Below are 19,779 nucleotides of genomic sequence, written 5' to 3'. Positions count from 1 at the left end.
CTGACAAAGTGACGTTCTGGAGAAACAGATGTTAGTTGTAATTCCAGCCTTCCTGAAAGCTGATGCTATTCTCAGCATGAAACTGTGGAGCTGAGTTTAAATCGAGTTTAATTTCCTCCATGCAACTGAGTCCCCAAAGGCTCCTACACAAATATCAAGCTGTGGTGTCCCCAGTTAGTCAACATTGGTGCAGAACCAGTTATGATTGTCAAAAAGATCATAGAGTCATAGAGATGTACAGCATGGAAACAGATCCTTCGGTCCAACCCGTCATGCCAACCAGATATCCCAACACAATCTAGTCCCACCTGCCAGCACCCGGCCCATATCCCTCCAAACCCTTCCTATTCATATACCCATCCAAATGCCTCTTAAATGTTGCAATTGTACCAGACTCCACAACATCCTCTGGCAGCTCATTCCATACACATACCACCCTCTGCATGAAAAAGTTGCCCCTTAGGTCTCTTTTATATCTTTCCCTTCTCACCCTAAACCTATGCCCTCAGGAAAAACCTTACTTTCTCAGTGAATGGTTAGGATCTAGAATGCATAACTTGAGACACATGTGGAAACGGTTCATCTGGGGATTTGAAAAGGGAATTAGATAATTATCCAACCAGACAAAGCACTGGGCTGTCAGGAAAAGGTGAAGGAGTGGGAATAATTGAGTTGCTTTTGCAAGGATTCAAAGGGATAAATAACCTCCCTCTGCACAATAACCATTCTGTGATCCTTGGTGTGACACGGAATTATACAGTCCCCAAGGTTCTGCTCTGAGCTGTGCTAGCAGGTCTCAGCTGGACTTCGTGAGGAGTATTGAGTGCAGTTATAGACTAGGGCTCCTGCCCCTGACAGCTATATGGTGCCTTGTCATGGAATGTGCAGTTAATGGATGAGACTAGGTAGTCAACTCCCTCCAACTGATATCCCATTAGAAGTCACCATTTGGGCTCACATGAAGAGTGACCACTCAGACCAGGGTCAAAGAAACATCCAGGACCAGAAAGACCATTCGGTTCATCTACCAGGTTCCAGTGTTCAAGATAAATTCTATCCCATTCATCCCACTATTAAATTCCCTCAAATATTTACCTAACTACAACACCCTACCTCTTGATTATGTGGATAATGGTCTGCTCACTGACTCCCCTAGCAGTCTTTCACCAATTCATATTCTCTGTACTACAGTTCAATGAAGGTTCTTTTCACAGAGCAGTAGTGTTGAAAATGTGTTGCTGGAAAAGCGCAGGTCAGGCAGCATCCAAGGAACAGGAGAATCAACGTTTCGGGCATAAGCCCTTCTTCAGGCTTATGTCCAAAACGTCGATTCTCCTGTTCCTTGGATGCTGTCTGACCTGCTGCGCTTTTCCAGCAACACATTTTCAGCTCTGATCTCCAGCATCTGCAGTCCTCACTTTCTCCACAGAGCAGTAGTGTCCCTATCTTTGAGCCAAAAGACCAGGCTCCAGATGTGTGTCATTACACATCTGAACAGGTTAAATAGTCATACAGATGTAAGCTTGGAAACAGGACCTTCGGCCCAACTCATCCAAGATATCCTAACCTAATCTAGTCCCATTTGCCAGCATTTGGCCCATAACCCCTAAACCCTTCCCATTCATATACCCATCCAGATGCCTTATTAATTCTGTAATTGTACCAGCCTCGACCACTTCCTCTGGCAGCTCATTCCATACACGCACCACCCTCTGCATGAAAACGTTGTCCCTTAGGTCCCTTTTATATCTTTCCCCTCTCACCTTAATCCTATTCCCTTTAGTTTTGGACTCCCTGACCCTTGGGGAAATACCTTACCTATTCACAGTTAAAAATCACACAGCACCAGGTTCTAGTCCAACATGTTTATTTGGAAGCACTAGCTTTCGGAGACGCTGCTTTTTCACCTGATGAAGGAGCAGCGCTCCGAAAGCTAGTGCTTCCAAATAAACGTGTTGGACTATAACCTGGTGTTGTGAGATTCTTAACTTTGTCCACCCCAGTCCAACACCGACACCTACATATCTTGCCTATTCACCCTATCCATGTCCCTCAAGATGTTGATTAAACATATCCACGACAGCTTAATTCCCACGTCCCCCATCAGTTTATTGTACGCGTGGGGAATCCGTGGGTGCATTGAAGAGTCCGGCGTTTAACACCATCCGTTCAAATCTGATGTGCTTCAAGTTAATATTACCGTCCCCCCAGACCTCAGAGTCTGTGGGATAGGAATTCTTTGCAGTCATAAGGAATCAGAAACCGGAGAGGCAGAACAGGATTGCGAGATAGTAAAGGCCCTCTGCCCAGAGCGCGGGGATTGTAAGGCCAATTTGAGCTGCCTCCCCGCTCTGTTGACATTAGCTAACTTAGTACACAATGCAAACTTGCTCGCGTTGTTTCCCATCAGTGAACTGACCGAGTGCAGAAAGCTGAAACCGGCGGGAGTGAAACTCGGCGCTGATTGCAGGAGCCCCCTCCTTGGGGAAGAGTGACTGACCTGGATCACTGCCTCTAGCTTGTCCCCCTCCTCGACTACACAGTCTCCACGAGAGCTCATCGAAAGGTCAAAATGCCACAGGAGGGGAAACTTTTCGATGGAGCCCAGCAGGCTGTATGGTGCAGCACAGATCAGGGTGGATCGATCAGCCGGTTCCAATCATCAATGAAGTGACTGCTTCCACTCTTTCTCTCAGGAAACCTGCAGAGAGGGGGGAAAGGAGGAATTCGCCATCCCCCCGCGCTCTCTCGGGGGCTTTGTTTCTATCCCAGTTTTACCTCCTCTCTCTCTTTCTCTCTCTGTGTGTAAACACCCTTTGAAGCTGAACTGAATCTCAATGCCTCCTCGGCGTGTGTTTATTACAAATCTGTTGTTTTCTCTCACAGCAGCGAGAGCCGTGATTAATGTACCCCCCCCCCCAACTTCCATGTGACAGACACGGGGAGTTTTCTGGAGGGGAAACAAGAGCCATCCTTTTGGAACCTGCAAGGTCCTAGTGTCTGAGACTGTACAGTGTCATGGATGTGGGTTATACGTTGTCTGAGTAACGTTATGTTTAACGCTAAGTGTTTTTTATAATAGTCAGACGCCAATATTTTGTTTGTTTAATTGATATGCAACTGCGCAGAATAGAATTGCGTTTGTGACTATATATACAAATATACTTTTTTTTATGAATAAAGTATATTTTTGAAATAAAATGCTTGACTAACATTATGTTGCTTTGCAAATGGATTGAGCGGTAAACTTCAGAAATTGTCAGCCAAGCATAAGATAGAGGTAATCTACGAACACAGCTGAACCTGCCCGGTCACAAACTGCAGAATAATGAAACAAATAGCGCCTTTAATGTTACAGTATAAATGTATTGCTAAATAAAATTTCACACCAAGAAAATGTAGACCCCAATGGAACAAACACCGAAGTCCATGTAGTAACCTGCACCCCCAACAAAAAAAAACTCACTGCTTCTTCCTTACTCTTACAGATCTTTCAGCCCGGCTCAGTTGGTAACAATCTCACTTCAGGGTCAGAAAGTTCAAGTCGCACCCCAGGGCTTGAGGTACAAATTTAAAGCAGACATTCAGCTGCAGTACTGAAGCTGTGTTGTCCTGTCACAGCTGCCTTCCCTTTTATGAAATACTAAACTGGAGGTATTATCTACCCTATCCAGTGGGCACAAATTATTCTATGGCATTATTTCATAGAAGAGTAGGGTAGTTATCCCCAGTGTTTTGGTTAATATTTATCTCCCAATCAACAACACACTAATTGGTCAGTATCATTGGTTCACCAATGTCCTTGAGGGAAGGAAATTGCCATCCTTACCTGGTGTGCCTTACATGTGACTCCAAACCCACAGCAAAGTGGTTGACTCTCAGCTGCCCTCTGGGCAATTAGTGACGGGCAATAAATGCTGCCTAGCCAGCTATATCCTCATCCTGGGAATGAGTAAAGAAAACAAATTGCTGTTTGTGGAAGCTCGCTGTGTTCGAATTGGCTGCTATGTTCCCTACATTACAACCGTGACTGTAGTTCAACATACTGGATGTGACTTCATGGTATATAAAGCACGTTAGCACATCTGTGGTTGTGAAAGGCGCTAAACAAATGCAAGAGTTTCTTTTAATACTGCAATGTAAGTGTGTCTTCTCTTAGGCAGTCTCTCAGGAACGAGAATGACGTGCCAGGTTCTGAGACCACAAATCAGTCCAATGCATGATCTCTGTGAGTACGTGGTTCTTGAAGGATTGGGTAGATAAGGGGTTTGGAGCTACATGCCCTCTCTCCACTGCCTTGACTTTATCTCGGTATGTCCCTGAAAATGTCTCCCAGGATAGCACTTTTGTAAATTAACCTTCCTGATTGAGATGACAGCGTCTCCCATGAGAAAGGAGAGATGTTTGATCTCTTCAGGTTTAGTCTGAGTACATCCCTAAGGTATTTGTGCTCTTCCCCAGCAGTCTCCTGCCATGAGACTGAGTATGCAGTTGCTTCTGGGACATACAGTCAATGTGCCCTGCTCTGAGCAATTAGTGCCTTGGTACTGGGCATGTTAGTTTGGAATAGGATGCTGCTATTGGACTGCCAGTCATGTCACTGCCTTTACTAGGAATCTAGGCATTGTTGAGATACATACAGACCTGCATCAAAATGCATGCCCCTTACGCACAGCTGAACCATTCTAGTTGAGTGTAGATCACAACATGCACCATCTGTTCTCAGTTGATAAATGCAGCAGAAAGGTTTCATCCCATGTCTATGCTGAGTTAACTGAGAATTACAATTGAGCTGAACAGACTGGGTAAGCGAGTGCACAAATTATCCCTGAAATCTGTCCAGTGATGCCGGCTGGATTGTGCAAGTCTAAATGTGGGGTGGGTGCATGATTGAGTTTTGCTGAGATGCCCCCACAGTTGAATAGACAAGTTACACTGTCTTCACTTGCACCTGGCATGTCAGACAGCCCAACTGAAAGCTCTGGAATATGGATTCCAGCAGAAAACAACATATTTGGGGTCAGGGAGGTGGTGGGACGGGGGAGGAGCTGGCGAGCAAACAAAAATGGAAAGGAAGAAGTTTGTGCCATGAAGTGAGAAACACAGCAAATCAGGAATACAATCAACCAGTGACAGACAACAGAACAGAGCAGCAAGGTTGTGAAGCGTCTTTTGAAATGCAGGATAGTTTATTGTGATCTGTACTGAGTCTGCAGGTTCTAGGACCCAGCAGACACTCTGCAGACGGGACTACATTAATATCCTCTTAGCAACTACATGCGTCTGTCTCCGTGGTAACTCTCAGCCAAATGTTGCTTGCTTCCTGCCACCTGCAGCACTCGCTGTGACCATCAGGTGGCCCAAATACCCTTGGAGATCTCATATGGCACCATGTTTACGGAGTGCAGCTTAATTAAATTGTGCATTTTCTCCCTGTTCTGTAAATACTGCTTGATGAATACACTGTGCCCTTGACTGACTCCTTCCCCAAATCAGTCCCAATATTACTGGCCACCTCCAGTAGTAAAGCTACCCCAAGCCAGGTCTCCAGCACAGTGGAGGTGGATAGATTCTAACTCAAGGTTAATTACGAATTTGGAGCCACACTTTGCAATGCACATAAAAGCTTGTCTTTCTTCTTTTGCACTCTGAATTTTAAAATATATTGCATTTGGAGTGTTCCTTTCAGGAGCCACAATGTTCCAAAATGTATTCTACACAATGATTTAGTTTTGACGGTAGTTACTGTCGTAACACAAGAAGTATAGCAGCCAGTTTTCACGTTGTAATTTCCCACAAACACCAACGAGATAATGACCAGTTAATCTGTCTTAAAGGTGTTAGCTGTGGATGAACTTTCCTTCGATCCATCGCCATTGTATTTTTTTTAAGTGAAAGGCAGTATTTTTGAGACTGCCGTATTCCCTCATTACTGCTCAGATCTCTGAAGTGGATCTTGAAACTTTCTAACTGCTGATTTGTGTTGTCAGTTATCTCTTTCTCACCCCCAAAAGTGAGAAGATATTATCCACCTTTGTTCAGGAAGTAGTTACGGAAAGTGGTTTTGAATGAAAACCCACAAACCAACACTGGCCAGATTTCAATGTCATGCAACCAACTGGCTTCAGGCAGAGCCAGTGCACCACAGCAGAACTTCTTAAAAATGTATTGCCAAGCCTAGTCACACCAAACAGCAAACATTATGATCTCATTTTTACCCAGACCTTTTCGCTTGCATTCCTGTCTCTATTAACTCTTGCTGAGTTACATGGACGTAGCAACAGGCGTAGGCTTACTATTCAATTGGGCCGTGGTTCACAGCTCTTAAAGTGTCAGTACTTCACCCAAAGGTCATCTTTTCACTTCAAAGCCAAAGTACTAGTGGACATTTAAATTGATAAGGTAATACCCACACACCCACCCAGTCTTAATTCCAGCACCACTCTGATCTAAATGGGCTCACTGGCCAGTGAAACAGAGCAGGAGCTTTGGCTGAATTTCATTCCCCCACGCTATCTTAATAGACAATAGACAATAGGTGCAGGAGTAGGCCATTCTGCCCTTTGAGCCTGCACCACCATTCAATATGATCATGGCTGATTATCCTTAATCAGTATCCTGTTCCTGCCTTATCTCCATAACCCTTGATTCCACAATCCTTGAGAGCTCTATCCAACTCTTTCTTAAATGAATCCAGAGACTGGGCCTTCACTGCCCTCCAGGGCAGAGCATTCCACACAGCCACCACTCTCTGGGTGAATACGTTTCTCCTCATCTCCGTCCTAAATGGTCTACCCCGTATTTTTAAGCTGTGTCCTCTGGTTCGGCACTCACCCATCAGCGGAAACATGTTTCCTGCCTCCAGAGTGTCCAATCCTTTAATAATCTTATATGTCTCAATCAGATCCCCTCTCAGTCTTCTAAACTCAAGGGTATACAAGCCCAGTCGCTCCAGTCTTTCAGTGTAAGGTAATCCTGCCATTCCATTCCAGGAATTGACCTTGTGAACCTACGCTGCACTCCCTCAATAGCCAGAATGTCTTTCCTCAAATTTGGAGACCAGAATTGCACACAGTACTCCAAGTGTGATCTCACCAGGGCCCTGTACAGCTGCAGAAGAACCTCTTTGCTTCTATACTCAATCCCTCTTGTTATGAAGGCCAGCATGCTATTAGCCTTCTTCACTACCTGCTGTACCTATATGCTTACCTTCATTGACTGCTGTACAAGAACACCCAGATCTTTCTGTACTGCCCCTTTACCTAAATTGATTTCATTTAGGTAGTAATCTGCCTTCCTGTTCTTGCCACCAAAGTGGATAACCATACATTTATCCAAATTAAACTGTATCTGCCATGCATCTGACCACTCACCTAACTTGTCCAGGTCACCCTGTAATCTCCTAACATCCTCATCACATTTCACCCTGCCACCAAGCTTAGTATCGTAAGCAAATTTTGTAACGTTATTACTAATACCATCTTCTATATCATTAACATATATTGTAAAAAGCTGCGGTCCCAGTACTGATCCCTGCGGTACCCCACTGGTCACTGCCTGCCATTCCAAAATGGAGCCATTTATCACTACTCTTTGTTTCCTATCAGCCAACCAACTTTCAATCCAAGTTAGTACTTTGACCCCAATACCAAGCACCCTAATTTTGCTCACTAACCTCCTATGTGGGACTTTATCAAAAGCTTTCTGAAAGTCCAGGTACACTACATCTACTGGATCACCCTCTTCCACCTTCAGAGTTACATCCTCAAAAAATTCCAGAAGATTAGTCAAGCATGATTTCCCCTTCATAAATCCATGCTGACTCTGTCCTATCCTGTTACTACTATCCAGATGTGTCGTAATTTCATCCTTTATAATACACTCCAGCAATTTTCCCACCACTGAGGTCAGACTAACTGGTCTATAATTTCCTGCTTTCCCTCTCCCACCTTTCTTAAAAAGTAGTATAACATTAGCCACCCTCCAATCCGCAGGAACTGATCCCGAATCTATCGAACTCTGGAAAATAATCACCGACGCATCCACGATTTCTCGAGCCACCTCCTTCAGTACCCTGGGATGTAGACCATCAGGCCCCGGGGACTTATCAAGCTAAAAGGAAGCTTAGGTCAGTTGTAGTGCCCTGTCTTTGTCCCTGCTGAGACACATTTAACTCAACACAGACCCAGGATAGAAATTGAAACCTCAGCAGGTCTGGCAGCATCTATGGAGAGAAAACAGAGTTAAGGCCAGTGATCTTTCTTCACAACTGAAAGCAGCAAGGAAAAGTGGTACTTAGACTGATGGCAGGGTGTTGGGGTGGAAAAGAAGTGAAGAGATAGATGGAGATGGAGCCCAGAGAGAGAGAAAAAAAGTTTAGGCAGACAAAGGGATTATTGATATTAAGCTAGGGAAGAATAGAAGATAATAAGAAGGGGTGGTACGGTGGCTCAGTGGCTAGCACTGCTACCTCACAGTGCTAGGGACCTGGATTCGATGCCAGCCTCGGACACCTGTCTGTGTGGAGTTTGCACATTCTCCCCGTGTCTGCATGGGTTTCCTCCGAGTGCTCCAGTTTCCTCCCACAGTCCAAAACTGTACAGGTTAGGTAAATTGGCTATACTAAATTGTCCATAGTGTTAGGTGCATCAGTCAGAGGGAAATGGGTCTGGGTGGGTTACTCTTCGGAGGGTCGGTGTGGACTTGTTGGGCCGAAGGGCCTGTTTCCACACTGTAGGGAATCTAATCGAATAATAAGAGATAATAGGAACTACCAGTGTGTGAAATGGGTTGACTTTGCTGAAAACAGCCCAGACATGACAGGACCTGGGATGTTGGGGTGGCTTAAAGACACGGAAGGAGCTGTTCCGGCTCTAAAATTGTCAAACTCAATGTTGAGTCATCTTTAAATTTTCTTCTTCACCAGCTTACTATCAACAATACTTTTAACAGCCTAGCATTTCTATTCTCTCCCTCTCGGGGCTCTATCTCCACCTCTACCTCTCTGCGCTCTCCTTGTCCCTCCACCACTCCATCATCAGCATATATACCACCTTTTCCTAGCTGCTCAGTTCTGAAGAAGGGTCACTGGACTCAGTTTTCTCTGCACAGATGCTGACAGACCTGCAGAATTTCTTCAGCAATTTGTGTTTTTCTTTGTTTCACATCTCCAGGTTCTGCGGTTTTTTTTGTTTTACTGAAAAGGTCAGGACTTTCTGACCAGCATTCATAAATACCCGAGTCGAAAAGTGTGACGCTGAGAAAGCACAGCAGGTGAGGCAGCATCCGAGGAGCAGGAGAGTCGACCTTTCAGGCATAAGCCCTTCATCAGGAATGTGGGGGGGTGGTTGTGGTGAAGGGAGCTGAGAGATAAATAGGAGAGTGGGGGTGAGGAGTAAGGTAGCTGGGAAGATGATAAGTAGATGCAGGTGGGGGCTGATTGTGATAGGTTGGTGAGGAGGGTGGAGCAGATAGGTGGGAAGATGAACAAATGCGACAGGTCAAGACAATGTGGTGCAAAGTTGGAAGGTTGGATCTGGGATGAGGTGGGGGGAGGGGGGATTTGAAAACTAGTGAAGTCGATGTTGATGCCATGTGGTTGAAGGGCCCCAAGGTGGAAGATAAGGCATTCTTCTTCCAGTCGTCAGGTGGCTTGGATTTGGCAGTGGAGGCAGCCTAGGGCTTGCATATCCTTGGTGGACTGGGAGCTGGAGTTGAAGTGGTCATGCACCAGGCAGTGGGATTGTTTGGTGCATGTGTCGCAGAGATGTTCCCTGAAATGTACTGCGAGTTGGCACCCTTTCTCACCAATCTAAAGAAGACCACATCGAGAGCAATGGACACTGTAGGTGAGGTGTTTGGATGTGCAGGAAAATCTCTACCAGATGTGAAAAGATACTTTGGGGCCTAGGATGGAGGTGAAGGGAGAGGTGTCAGCGCAGGTTTAACATCTCTTGCGGTGGCAGGGGAAGTTGCTGGGAATGGAGGGTGGGTTGGTGGGGGGAACGTGGACCTAATGCAGGAGTCACGGAGGAATGGTCTCTGTGGAACTCAGATAGGGGTGGGAGGGAAATATATCTCTGCTGGTGGGGTCTGATTGTAGGCGGTGGGTAATGCGCTATGTCTGGAGATTAGTGGGATATCTGGACCTGGGGTTCTATCCTTATTGCAGTTGGAGGGGTGGGGTTCAAGGGCGGAGGTGTGGGAAGTGGAGGAGACGTGTTGGAGGGCATTGTTGATCATGTGGGAGGGGAATTTGTGGTCCTTGAAATAGGAGCACTGGGACAAAAGAGATTTTTAAAAGATATACAGAGGGTGGTGGTGGAGGGTTGTTTTTCAGACTGGAGGCCTGTAACCAGTGGAGTGCCACAAGGATCGGTGCTGGGCCCTCTACTTTTTGTCATTTACATAAATGATTTGGATGCGAGCATAAGAGGTACAGTAAGTAAGTTTGCAGATGACACCAAAATTGGAGGTGTAGTGGACAGCAAAGAGGGTTACCTCAGATTACAACAGGATCCGGACCAGATAGGCCAATGGGATGAGAAGTGGCAGATGGAGTTTAATTCAGATAAATGCAAGGTGCTGCATTTTGGGAAAGCAAATCTTAGCAGGACTTATACACTTAATGGTAAGGTCCTAGGGAGTGTTGCTGAACAAAGAGATCTTGGAGTGCAGGTTCATAGCTCCTTGAAAATGGAATTGCAGGTAGATAGGATAGTGAAGAAGGCGTTTGGTATGCTTTTCTTTATTGGTCAGAGTATTGAGTACAGGAGTTGGCTCATGCCTGAAACGTCGATTTTCCTGTTCCTTGGATGCTGCCTGACCTGCTGCGCTTTTCCAGCAACACATTTTCAGCTCTGATCTCCAGCATCTGCAGTCCTCACTTTCTCCTACAGGAGTTGGGAGGTCATGTTGCAGCTATACAGGACATTGGTTAGGCCACTGTTGGAATATTGCGTACAATTCTGGTCTCTTTCCTATCAGAAAGATGTTGTGAAACTTGAAAGGGTTCAGAAAATATTTACAATATTGTTGCCAGGGTTTGAGGATCTGAGCTACAGGGAGAGGCAGAACAGGCTGGGGCTGTTTTCCCTGGAGTGTCGGAGGCTGAGGGGTGACCTTATAGAGGTTTACAAAATTATGAGGGGCATGGATAGGGTAAATAGACAATGTTTTTTCCCTGGGGTTGGGGAGTCCAGAACTAGAGGGCCTAGGTTTAGGGCAAGAGGGGAAAGATATAAAAGAGACCTAAGGGGCAACATTTTCACGCAGAGGGTGGTACGTGTATGGAATGAGCTACCAGAGGATGTGGTGAAAGCTGGTACAATTGCAACATTTAAGAGGCATTTGGATGGGCATATGAATAGGAAGGGTTTGGAGGGATATGGGCCAGGTGCTGGCAGGTGGGACTAGATTGGGTTGGGATATCTGGTTGGCATGGACGGGTTGGACTGAAGGGTCTGTTTCATGCTGTACTTCTCTATGACTCTATGACTGTATATGAGGGGCAATTTATTTTTTAGAAAGAATATGGTTCGTGTGTGGAATGAACTTCCAGAGGAATTGATAGACGCTGGTACAGTTACAACATTTAAAAGACATTTGGGTAAGTACATAAATAATAAATATTTGGAAGGACGTTGGCCTAGTGTGACTAGTTTAGTTTGGGATTAGGGTTGTCATGGACTGGTTGGACCAAAGGGTCTATTTCCATGCTGTATGACTCTATGACATTAGATAGATTAACTAGATCTGCTGAATGGCTTCCCTTATCTTTTATAGGATCTTAAAGCACATTAGGAGGCCAGTTGGTTCATCGCCTGTGCTGACTCTTTGAGAGTGATAGAAAAATGGCGTAGGTGAATGGGGATTTCTACATAGAACTAGAAAAATATTAATGATCAAATATATGTCCAATTCCCTCTTGAATGTTATAACTGAATCTTCACCTACAACAAACTTCTCCACTTTTCAAATCATAACATGCAGTGCAAAAATTGGTAAATCCCAAAAAATACTCAGGCCATTTTGAGGCAATGATGTGCGAGTGGCAGTTGTGCCTAGTCTGTGCACAGATATGCCAATGAATGTTATTGGTGAGACTCAGAGTGACCTTGCCCTATGATACTATTCAGCCTTTCAACGACTCCAAAACAGCAAGCACAGACTCGGGAATTGTTTTGATAGCACAACAACAATATTGATAACTGTTCAAAACACATTTGAGTTTAGTTGGCTTGTCTGAAGCAGAATAATGCAATAGAAATGACAATCAGCTTCAGAAAGAAGGACATACATTTTCATAGCACTTTTCACAACCTCAAGATGTCACAAACGCTAAACCTATAGCTTTCTAGCCAATAAAGTACTTCTGAAATGTAGTCACTGGTATAATGGAGGAAACACAGCTCTAAGTATGTACAGCAAGCTCCGAGGAACAGTACTGTGCTAACAAACTGATAATCTACTTTTGTGAGGTTGTTTGAGGAATAAATATTGGTCAAAATACTGGGAATATCTCCCCTGAGCTTCTTCAAAATAGAACCAAGAGAAAAAGGCCTGATACAACCTCTGCTTTAAGGTCTCAATCAAAAGAGATAACACTTGTAACAATGTAGCAATACCTCATTACCGCTCTGGAATGTTAACCCTGATTTATTTTATTCACTTGTGAGACATTGGAGTTGCTGGCTGGCTAGCATTTATTGCCCGCCCTTAGTTGCCCTTAAGAAGATGGTGGTGAGCTGCCTTCTTTAACCACTGCAGTGCTGTGGGTTAACCCATAATAATGAGCGGCACGGTGGCACAGTGGTTAGCACTGCTGCCTCACAGCGCCAGAAACCTGGGTTCAATTCCTGCCTCAGGCGACTGACTGTGTGGAGATTGCACATTCTCCCCGTGTCTGCGTGGGTTTCCTCCAGGTGCTCCGGTTTCCTCCCACACTCCAAAGATGTGCAGGTCAGGTGAATTGGCCATGCTAAATTGCCCGTAGTGTTAGGTAAGGGGTAGATGTAGGGGTATGGGTGGGTTGCGCTTCGGCGGGGCGGTGTGGACTTGTTGGGCCGAAGGGCCTGTTTCTACACTGTAAGTAATCTAATCTAATCCTCTGGGAAGGAATTCCAGCATTTTGACCTAGCAACAGTGAAGGAGCAGCAATATATTTCCAAGTCAGGATGATGAATGCTTGGAGAGCCCTTGCAGATAGTGATGTTCCCATGTATCTCCTGCCCTGTCCTTTGACATGGAAGTGGTCGTGGGTTGGAAGATGTTATCTATGGATCTTTGGTGAATTTCTGCAATGCATCCTGTAGATAGTATACACTGCTGCTGGTGAGCGATCGTGGTAGAGAGATGCTTGTGGATGTGGTGCCAATCAAGCAGACTGCTTTGCCAGGCTGTTGTTTGACAATTCTAAGAGACATCTCTCCTAATGTTGGCACAAAGCCCCAGATGTTAGTAAGGAGAACTTTACAAGGTCAACAGGGCTGTTTCTATCATCTTTTCCAGTGCCTAGGCTGATGCCAGTGGTCCATTTAGTTTCATTTCTTTGCTGAGGCTTCATAGTGATTAGTACAACTGAGAGGCTTGTTAGGCCATTTCAAAAGGCAGTTGAACATCAACTGCATTGTGTGGGTCTGGAGTCAGATATAACCAGACCAGGTGAGGATGACAAATCTCCTTCCCTCAAGGTCAGTGAGCCAAATAGGTTTTTCTGACAATTGACAAATGTTTCAAGGTCATCTGTATTTAAATTTCCATATTTGCTATCGTGGGATTCAAACCCAGAACATTAGCTGAGTTTCTGAATTAATAGTCCAGTGATAATCCCACTAGGCCATCACCTCATGATCCCTGCAGTTGGACTTCAACATACAATCTCCTTATTTTGAGGTAAGAATGCTTTCATTGAGGAGAAGATGGAATAGCAAGCAAATATAGAACTGGAATTAACTGTGATGGATAAAAAGCCCTTTGACACCTGTTGCCTTGGCATGTCTACTTTGATGAGATGGTAAAATCTGACACAGCCAAATGCACAACAGTCAGTACATGTGGAGGGAAGTGGGATGGTAGGGGGAATAAAGTTTGGGGAGGGTTGAAAAGTTTGTTAGTCTGAGTTGCCTCATTTTATTTGTTCGAGATCAGCCAAAGAGAATCTTAAACATTACTCCGTTCTCAAGTGAAGTGCTGATAGTTGGTAGGCTCCATACTTGTGTCAATTATTTTACACATGACCAAGTTCCAGTCAGAAATGTTATTGAAACACACATTAATACAGACCTGAAAGGCCTCATCAATTTCAATGGGCAGTGTAGATGGCTATTGTTCAATGAGAACTAACAGTAATCAAATCAAATAATGTGACAGCTATGGGGAAGAGCAAACCACTGGAGGACAAAAAAACTCTCGATTTTACAAAAACTGAAATATTAAATGTATGGCACCAGAGAGGAAAAAAAATCAGGACCCTGCACACTGCAGAATGAGCAGAATATTGCAAACAAACTTCAGCTTCTTTATCAAATCTTCAGTGTCTGATAATTTTAGGCTACAGCATCTGGTATTGGTCAACATTTGGAGTCAATACCAATTATCTGCATCATTGATATTAATTGTTGGATCAGTTGATTTGAGAGGAGTAATATAAATTACCCTTGTTTCAGATTATAGACCACACTTAGTATAGATCTCTGTGAGATCTTATTACTCTACCAAGGAAGAGCTGATGAAACAGAGTACACTCCCAATTTTCTTCCATTTTCATCTGAAACAATGAGGAAACAATGAGGAAACAAAACAGTGGAGATGGAATCTGTAACGTCACTCTTGCTGTTCAACCACAGAACGAGCTACTGACCTTTACAAAGAGTAGCCACTTTCATGCACTGCTCCGTCTCTGCCTCAGTCCACCTTAACTAAGAAGGGAATCAATGGTTATTAAAGGCAGGTGTGGAGATGAAGTCACAATCAGATTCACCGTGATTTTATCAAATGGCACAGCATGGTGAGAGGAGCCATCTGATTTATTCCTGTGTCCCTAATTCATGTGTTTAGATGTTGCTGTAAAGCTCTTTCATAGATTTATGACCTTCACACTTGGTTATTCCAATCCTCTCCTGGCCAGTCTCTTATCTTTCACAAATTTCAGCCTGTCCAAAACATTGTTGATGGTGTTCTCAACTGTATGACAGTCTGTTCATTCACCAGCTGTCCTTGCTGACTTACACTGGCTCTCAATCTCCCAACAATTCCAATTTAAGATTCTCATCCTCACATATAAAACCCTTTATATTCATAAGAATCAGGAATAGGAGGAAAAACCGAAAAAAAACTGCAGATGCTGTAAATCAGACACCAAAACAGAAGTTGTTGGAAAATCTCAGCAGGTCTGGCAGCATCTGTGGAGAGAAATCAGAGTTAATGTTTCAGGTCAAGTGACCTTTCCTCAGAATTGGAGTAGGCTGATTGGCCCCTGAATGGCCTCTGCCATTCAATTGCTCATTCTGTGGATGAACAGCAAAAGTACATGACAGATTCAATCATGCCATGGTTTCCTTTCCTCATTGTTTCAAATAAAATAGGGAGAAAATTGGGAGTGTACTCTATTTTAGCGGCTCTTTCTTGGTGGATTAATGAGATCCTCAGGTCCACTCTCCAGCCCTTTTCCCCATAACCCTTGATTCCCCAACTGAACAAGAATCTCTCCCAGCCTTAAATATACACAAGGACTCTGTCCCTCAGCTCTCTGTGGCTCTCAACTCTCTAAAGAAAAACAAACCATCCTCATTCCAGTCTTAAATTGGTGTCCCTTAATTCTGAGACTATACCCTCTGGTCCTAGACTCTCCCATGAGGGGAAACACCTTCTCAGCATTTACCGTGTCAAGCCCCTTAAGAATCCTGGGTCGAAGAGTGTGGTGCTGAAAAAGCACAGCCAGTCAGGCAGCATTCGACGAGCAGGAGAATCGACATTTCGAGCATAAGCCCTTCATCAGAAATGTGTCCCTTAAGAATCCTGTATGTTTCAATGAGATCACCTTTCTTTTTCCCAAATTCCAGTGAGTCAAGTCCCAATCTGTTCAGCTTTTGCTCATAAGACAATCCCCCCTAACTAGTAATCATCCTGGAGAACCTTCTCTGAATTGCCTCAAATGAAATTATGTATTTTCTTAAATAAAGGGACCAAAACTGCTCACAGTACTCCAGATGTGGTCTCAGCTTGTGCAACTTGTACAGTTGCAGTAAGTATTTGCTACAATGATACTCCAATCCCCTTGTAATAAAGGCCAACATTCCACTAGCCTTCCTGATTATCTGCTGCACTTGTGTGCTAACTTTGTGTTTTGTGCACAAGTATCCCAAATTCCTTTCTGTTGCAGCCTTACACATTTTTTCTCTATTTAAAATAATATTGTTTTGTTCTCCCTTCCAAAATAAACAACTTCACATTTTCCCACGTTATACTCCATTTGCTAACTTTTTTGCCCATTTACTTAACCTATCAATATCACTCTGCGAACTGCCTGTACCCCTCTCGCAACCTGCTTTTCCAACTATATTTGCATGGTCTGCAAGTTTGCCTACAATATATTCACTTCCTTCTTCCAGTCACTATCCTCATCAACTCCTTTAAATCCCTATGTGCTCTTCTCCCATAGACTCTATCCCCAATCTTTTTTACATCTCTATTGAACTCTGCTAGGATAATCAATAAAGGAGGAGAAAGTGAGGACTACAGATGCTGGAGATCAGAGTCGAAACGTGTGGTGCTGGAAAAAGCACAGCTGGTCAGGCAGCATCTGAAGAGCAGGAGAATCGAATATTGAGCATAAGCTCTTCAGCACACTTTTCGACTCTGATAAATAAAGGATGTAAGTGAATATAAGGGCCTTCCTAAGGGGGAAATTCTCAGTCTCTTCCCATTGAGTGAAGTAATATGAAAACAGGATTTTGGTGTGGGATGGTATATGCACAGCTGAATTTAAAATAAATTGGAGCAGGGATTGTGGAAGTGGCTCGAAAATAAAGGACTCTATTATATCTGATATTCAGTTATTACTTAAGGACTCTTGTGACATAGTGGTAATGTCCTTACCTCTGCCAGTCATTGAGTCATAGAGATGTACAACATGGATACAGATCCTTCCATCCAACCCGTCCATGCCGACCAGATATCCCAACCTAATCTAGTCCCATTTGCCAGCACTTGGCCGTATCCCTCCAAACCCTTCCTATTCGTATACCCATCCAGATGCCTTTTAGATGTTGCAATTGTACCAGCCTCCACCACTTTCGCTGGCAGCTCATTCCATACATGTATCATCCTCTGCATGAAAAAGTTGCCCCTTAGGTCCCTTTTTATATCTTTCCCCTCTCACCCTAAACCTATGCCCTCTAGTTCTGGACTCCCCCACCCCAGGGAAAAGACTTTGTGTATTTATCCTATCCATACCCCTCATAATTTTGTGAACTTCTATATTGTCACCATTCAGCCTTCGATGCTCCAGGGAAAACAGCCCCAGCCTGTTCAGCCTTTCCCCATAACTCAAATCCTGCAACCCTGGCAACATCCTTGTAAATCTTTTCTGAACTCTTTCAAGTTTCAAGCTTGGTTTAATTAGAAATGAATAATTAATTAAAACTAACTAAGTCCTCCACAATTCATCTGGTCAGAAGAAACAACCACTGATAGTAAATTGCTTCAGGCTTCACTTAAACCAGAAAAAAACCTAGAGGCCATTTCAGAGTCAGGGTATTTGAGTGCTCTGCAGCTGTCATCACTCTCATATCATTTGCAACTCCAATCCTGACTGATACATTTGTGACTAAAAGAACGCTGGCAAATCAAAATAAAAACAGAAAATGCCGGAAGCGTGCACCAGGGCAAAGTTGTCCACGCCCTTCAACACTTTTGTCCTTTCCAACATGTCCTTGTTACGTTAGGAAATAAGTGTTCTATTTAGTTGAATACGGCTCGTTTGTGGCTTTGACTGTTGGACGTAACATTAAATCTGGCATTTATATGGAGCCCTTGTTGTGGTAAAACATCTCAAGAGGTGGATTAAGATAAATATGCATTTGTTTCCGAATTCCTGCCACAAATAATAAAAACATGCGTGTTGTAGAGATTGACATTTCGCTAAAATTACAATTGCAACTTTGCAGGAAAACAAAAATATTCGTTAAACGGCTGGTCAGTTTATGACGACCTCCCGGCTATCGTTTCCAGGCCACACACTAATCTCCTATCTCTCACATTCGCTGCTTTTGTTCTTTGTGCCGTGAATCCGCCTCCTACCTCCTACTATCCCACCCCCGGGCACTGCGCTCCTCCCTCTGCCCGGGGGTCGAGCGCGGATCCCGGCTGCTGCCTTCAATCTCAGCCGCTCGCTCCCTTCTCCGATCCTTCGCGCCCGCTGGGAATTCCCCGGAGTCAGTAGAAAGCAGAGGGGCCGAGAGGGCGCTAAAGGCCACCGAAATTGGGTCGAAGCCGAGCTCAGTTTGTGCGCCAAGGTTAGACCCCACGTTAAGCTTGCGCCGTATGCACAAGATCGCGGCTAAAGCTTCAGAGTTTGCAACATACGTCGGTTTAAATTCGTACTGATCCATGTTAAACTAAGCAAGGACACGCAGATCGTCAGCAGCCTTGGTTAAGCCACGGGCTGTTCAGCGCAGGACACTGATCCCAGGCCAAACCTGCAACATTCATGAATAAACTAAACGGGACCCGGTCTCCAGAGGCACTTCAATCATCAACGGCAGGAAAAAAATGACCTGCGTGCCAGAACAGAGTGTAGTAAAGCTAAAAATATGGTCAAAAAAAACTGATCATCAGGCCAAAGACACCAGGAAATAAAATGGTACATCTAATCCGAAATGTGTCTCATTGAATTGTATTCTGTTGGTTATCTTTAAAAGTGCTTTCTTTCGCAGATAGTTTTCCTTCAAGCCATGTCAGAATTCACACTGAATTAAACGCTCTAGTTTTCAACAGAGCAATTAGTCGATATTGTTAGAAAGGTAGCCCCCGCCTTACTCCACTGCTCCTTGTTAATGTTTGGAAGGTAGATATTTTAATCAGCATGTGCAGAGATGTTATGACACAAACGCGAAGCAAGTTAGACTCAGAAGTCTGACACTACCACTGTTCCTCAATGTGTCCACGTGGTTTATTACTTTAACCAATTGCTTTATCCGGTTGGAACCTGCGCCCCCTTCAGACACGATTTAACCCTAAATAAATCTCAAATTTCCCTTGTTATCTCATATACGTTTACTGTATATGGTAATCTTTCGGTTGTTTCATTTCAACGGTATAAAGCCATAATTTATCCAGTCTTTACACATTCAAAACCAGGCTCCAGACCTTGCTCCGTACCACTTCCTGAACTTTACTGTAACTGAAAAGCATACATTAAAACCTCAAAGCTCATCCTTTAACAATAAACTACATCGGCTAGTCTGCAATAAAATTAACATTTTGGAGAATTTCAGCAGGTCTGGCAGCATCTGTAGTGAGTGGAGATAACGCTTCAAGACCGATGTGATTTCTTAGTTCAGTCTGGAGCTGCGAATACCTTCATCCCAAGCTGTAACCCTCTAACTAGCAATGCTCAATTAGTCAATCAATGAAGGGGCTCTTGTGCGGAGGTAGTCTCTACCCCTGAACCGAGAAACCGGAATTCAAGGTCCACCTAGTCTAGAAGTGTGTAATTACATCTCTGACCAGGTTGATTAGAAAAATAGGTGAATAAATAAGTTATTAATTCACCAATAC

At 44.1% G+C, this 19,779-nt stretch overlaps 1 protein-coding gene across 6 annotated transcripts in view; it reads right to left on the bottom strand.

Annotated features, from left to right (window-relative positions):
* LOC140487105 (uncharacterized) overlaps window positions 1-18,781 on the bottom strand; it is a 99,223-nt gene extending 80,442 nt beyond the window's left edge. For 2 of the 6 annotated variants that reach the window (XM_072586585.1, XM_072586589.1), the window contains exon 1: window positions 2,420-2,909. In XM_072586585.1, the coding sequence (XP_072442686.1) occupies window positions 2,420-2,560 (141 nt within the window). In that variant the 5' untranslated portion in view covers window positions 2,561-2,909. Of the gene's footprint in view, window positions 1-2,419; window positions 2,910-18,300 lie in introns of those variants that run through there. The other 4 variants (XM_072586588.1, XM_072586590.1, XM_072586591.1 and 1 more) reach the window with 3 other exon arrangements.
* Window positions 18,782-19,779: the final 998 nt, after the last annotated feature.

This window comes from Chiloscyllium punctatum, chromosome 16 (genome assembly GCF_047496795.1).
Source record: "Chiloscyllium punctatum isolate Juve2018m chromosome 16, sChiPun1.3, whole genome shotgun sequence".
Taxonomy (NCBI): Eukaryota; Metazoa; Chordata; class Chondrichthyes; order Orectolobiformes; family Hemiscylliidae; genus Chiloscyllium; species Chiloscyllium punctatum.
Note: the sequence above shows the minus strand (reverse complement) of the source record. Positions and strands in the feature narration are given on the sequence as shown.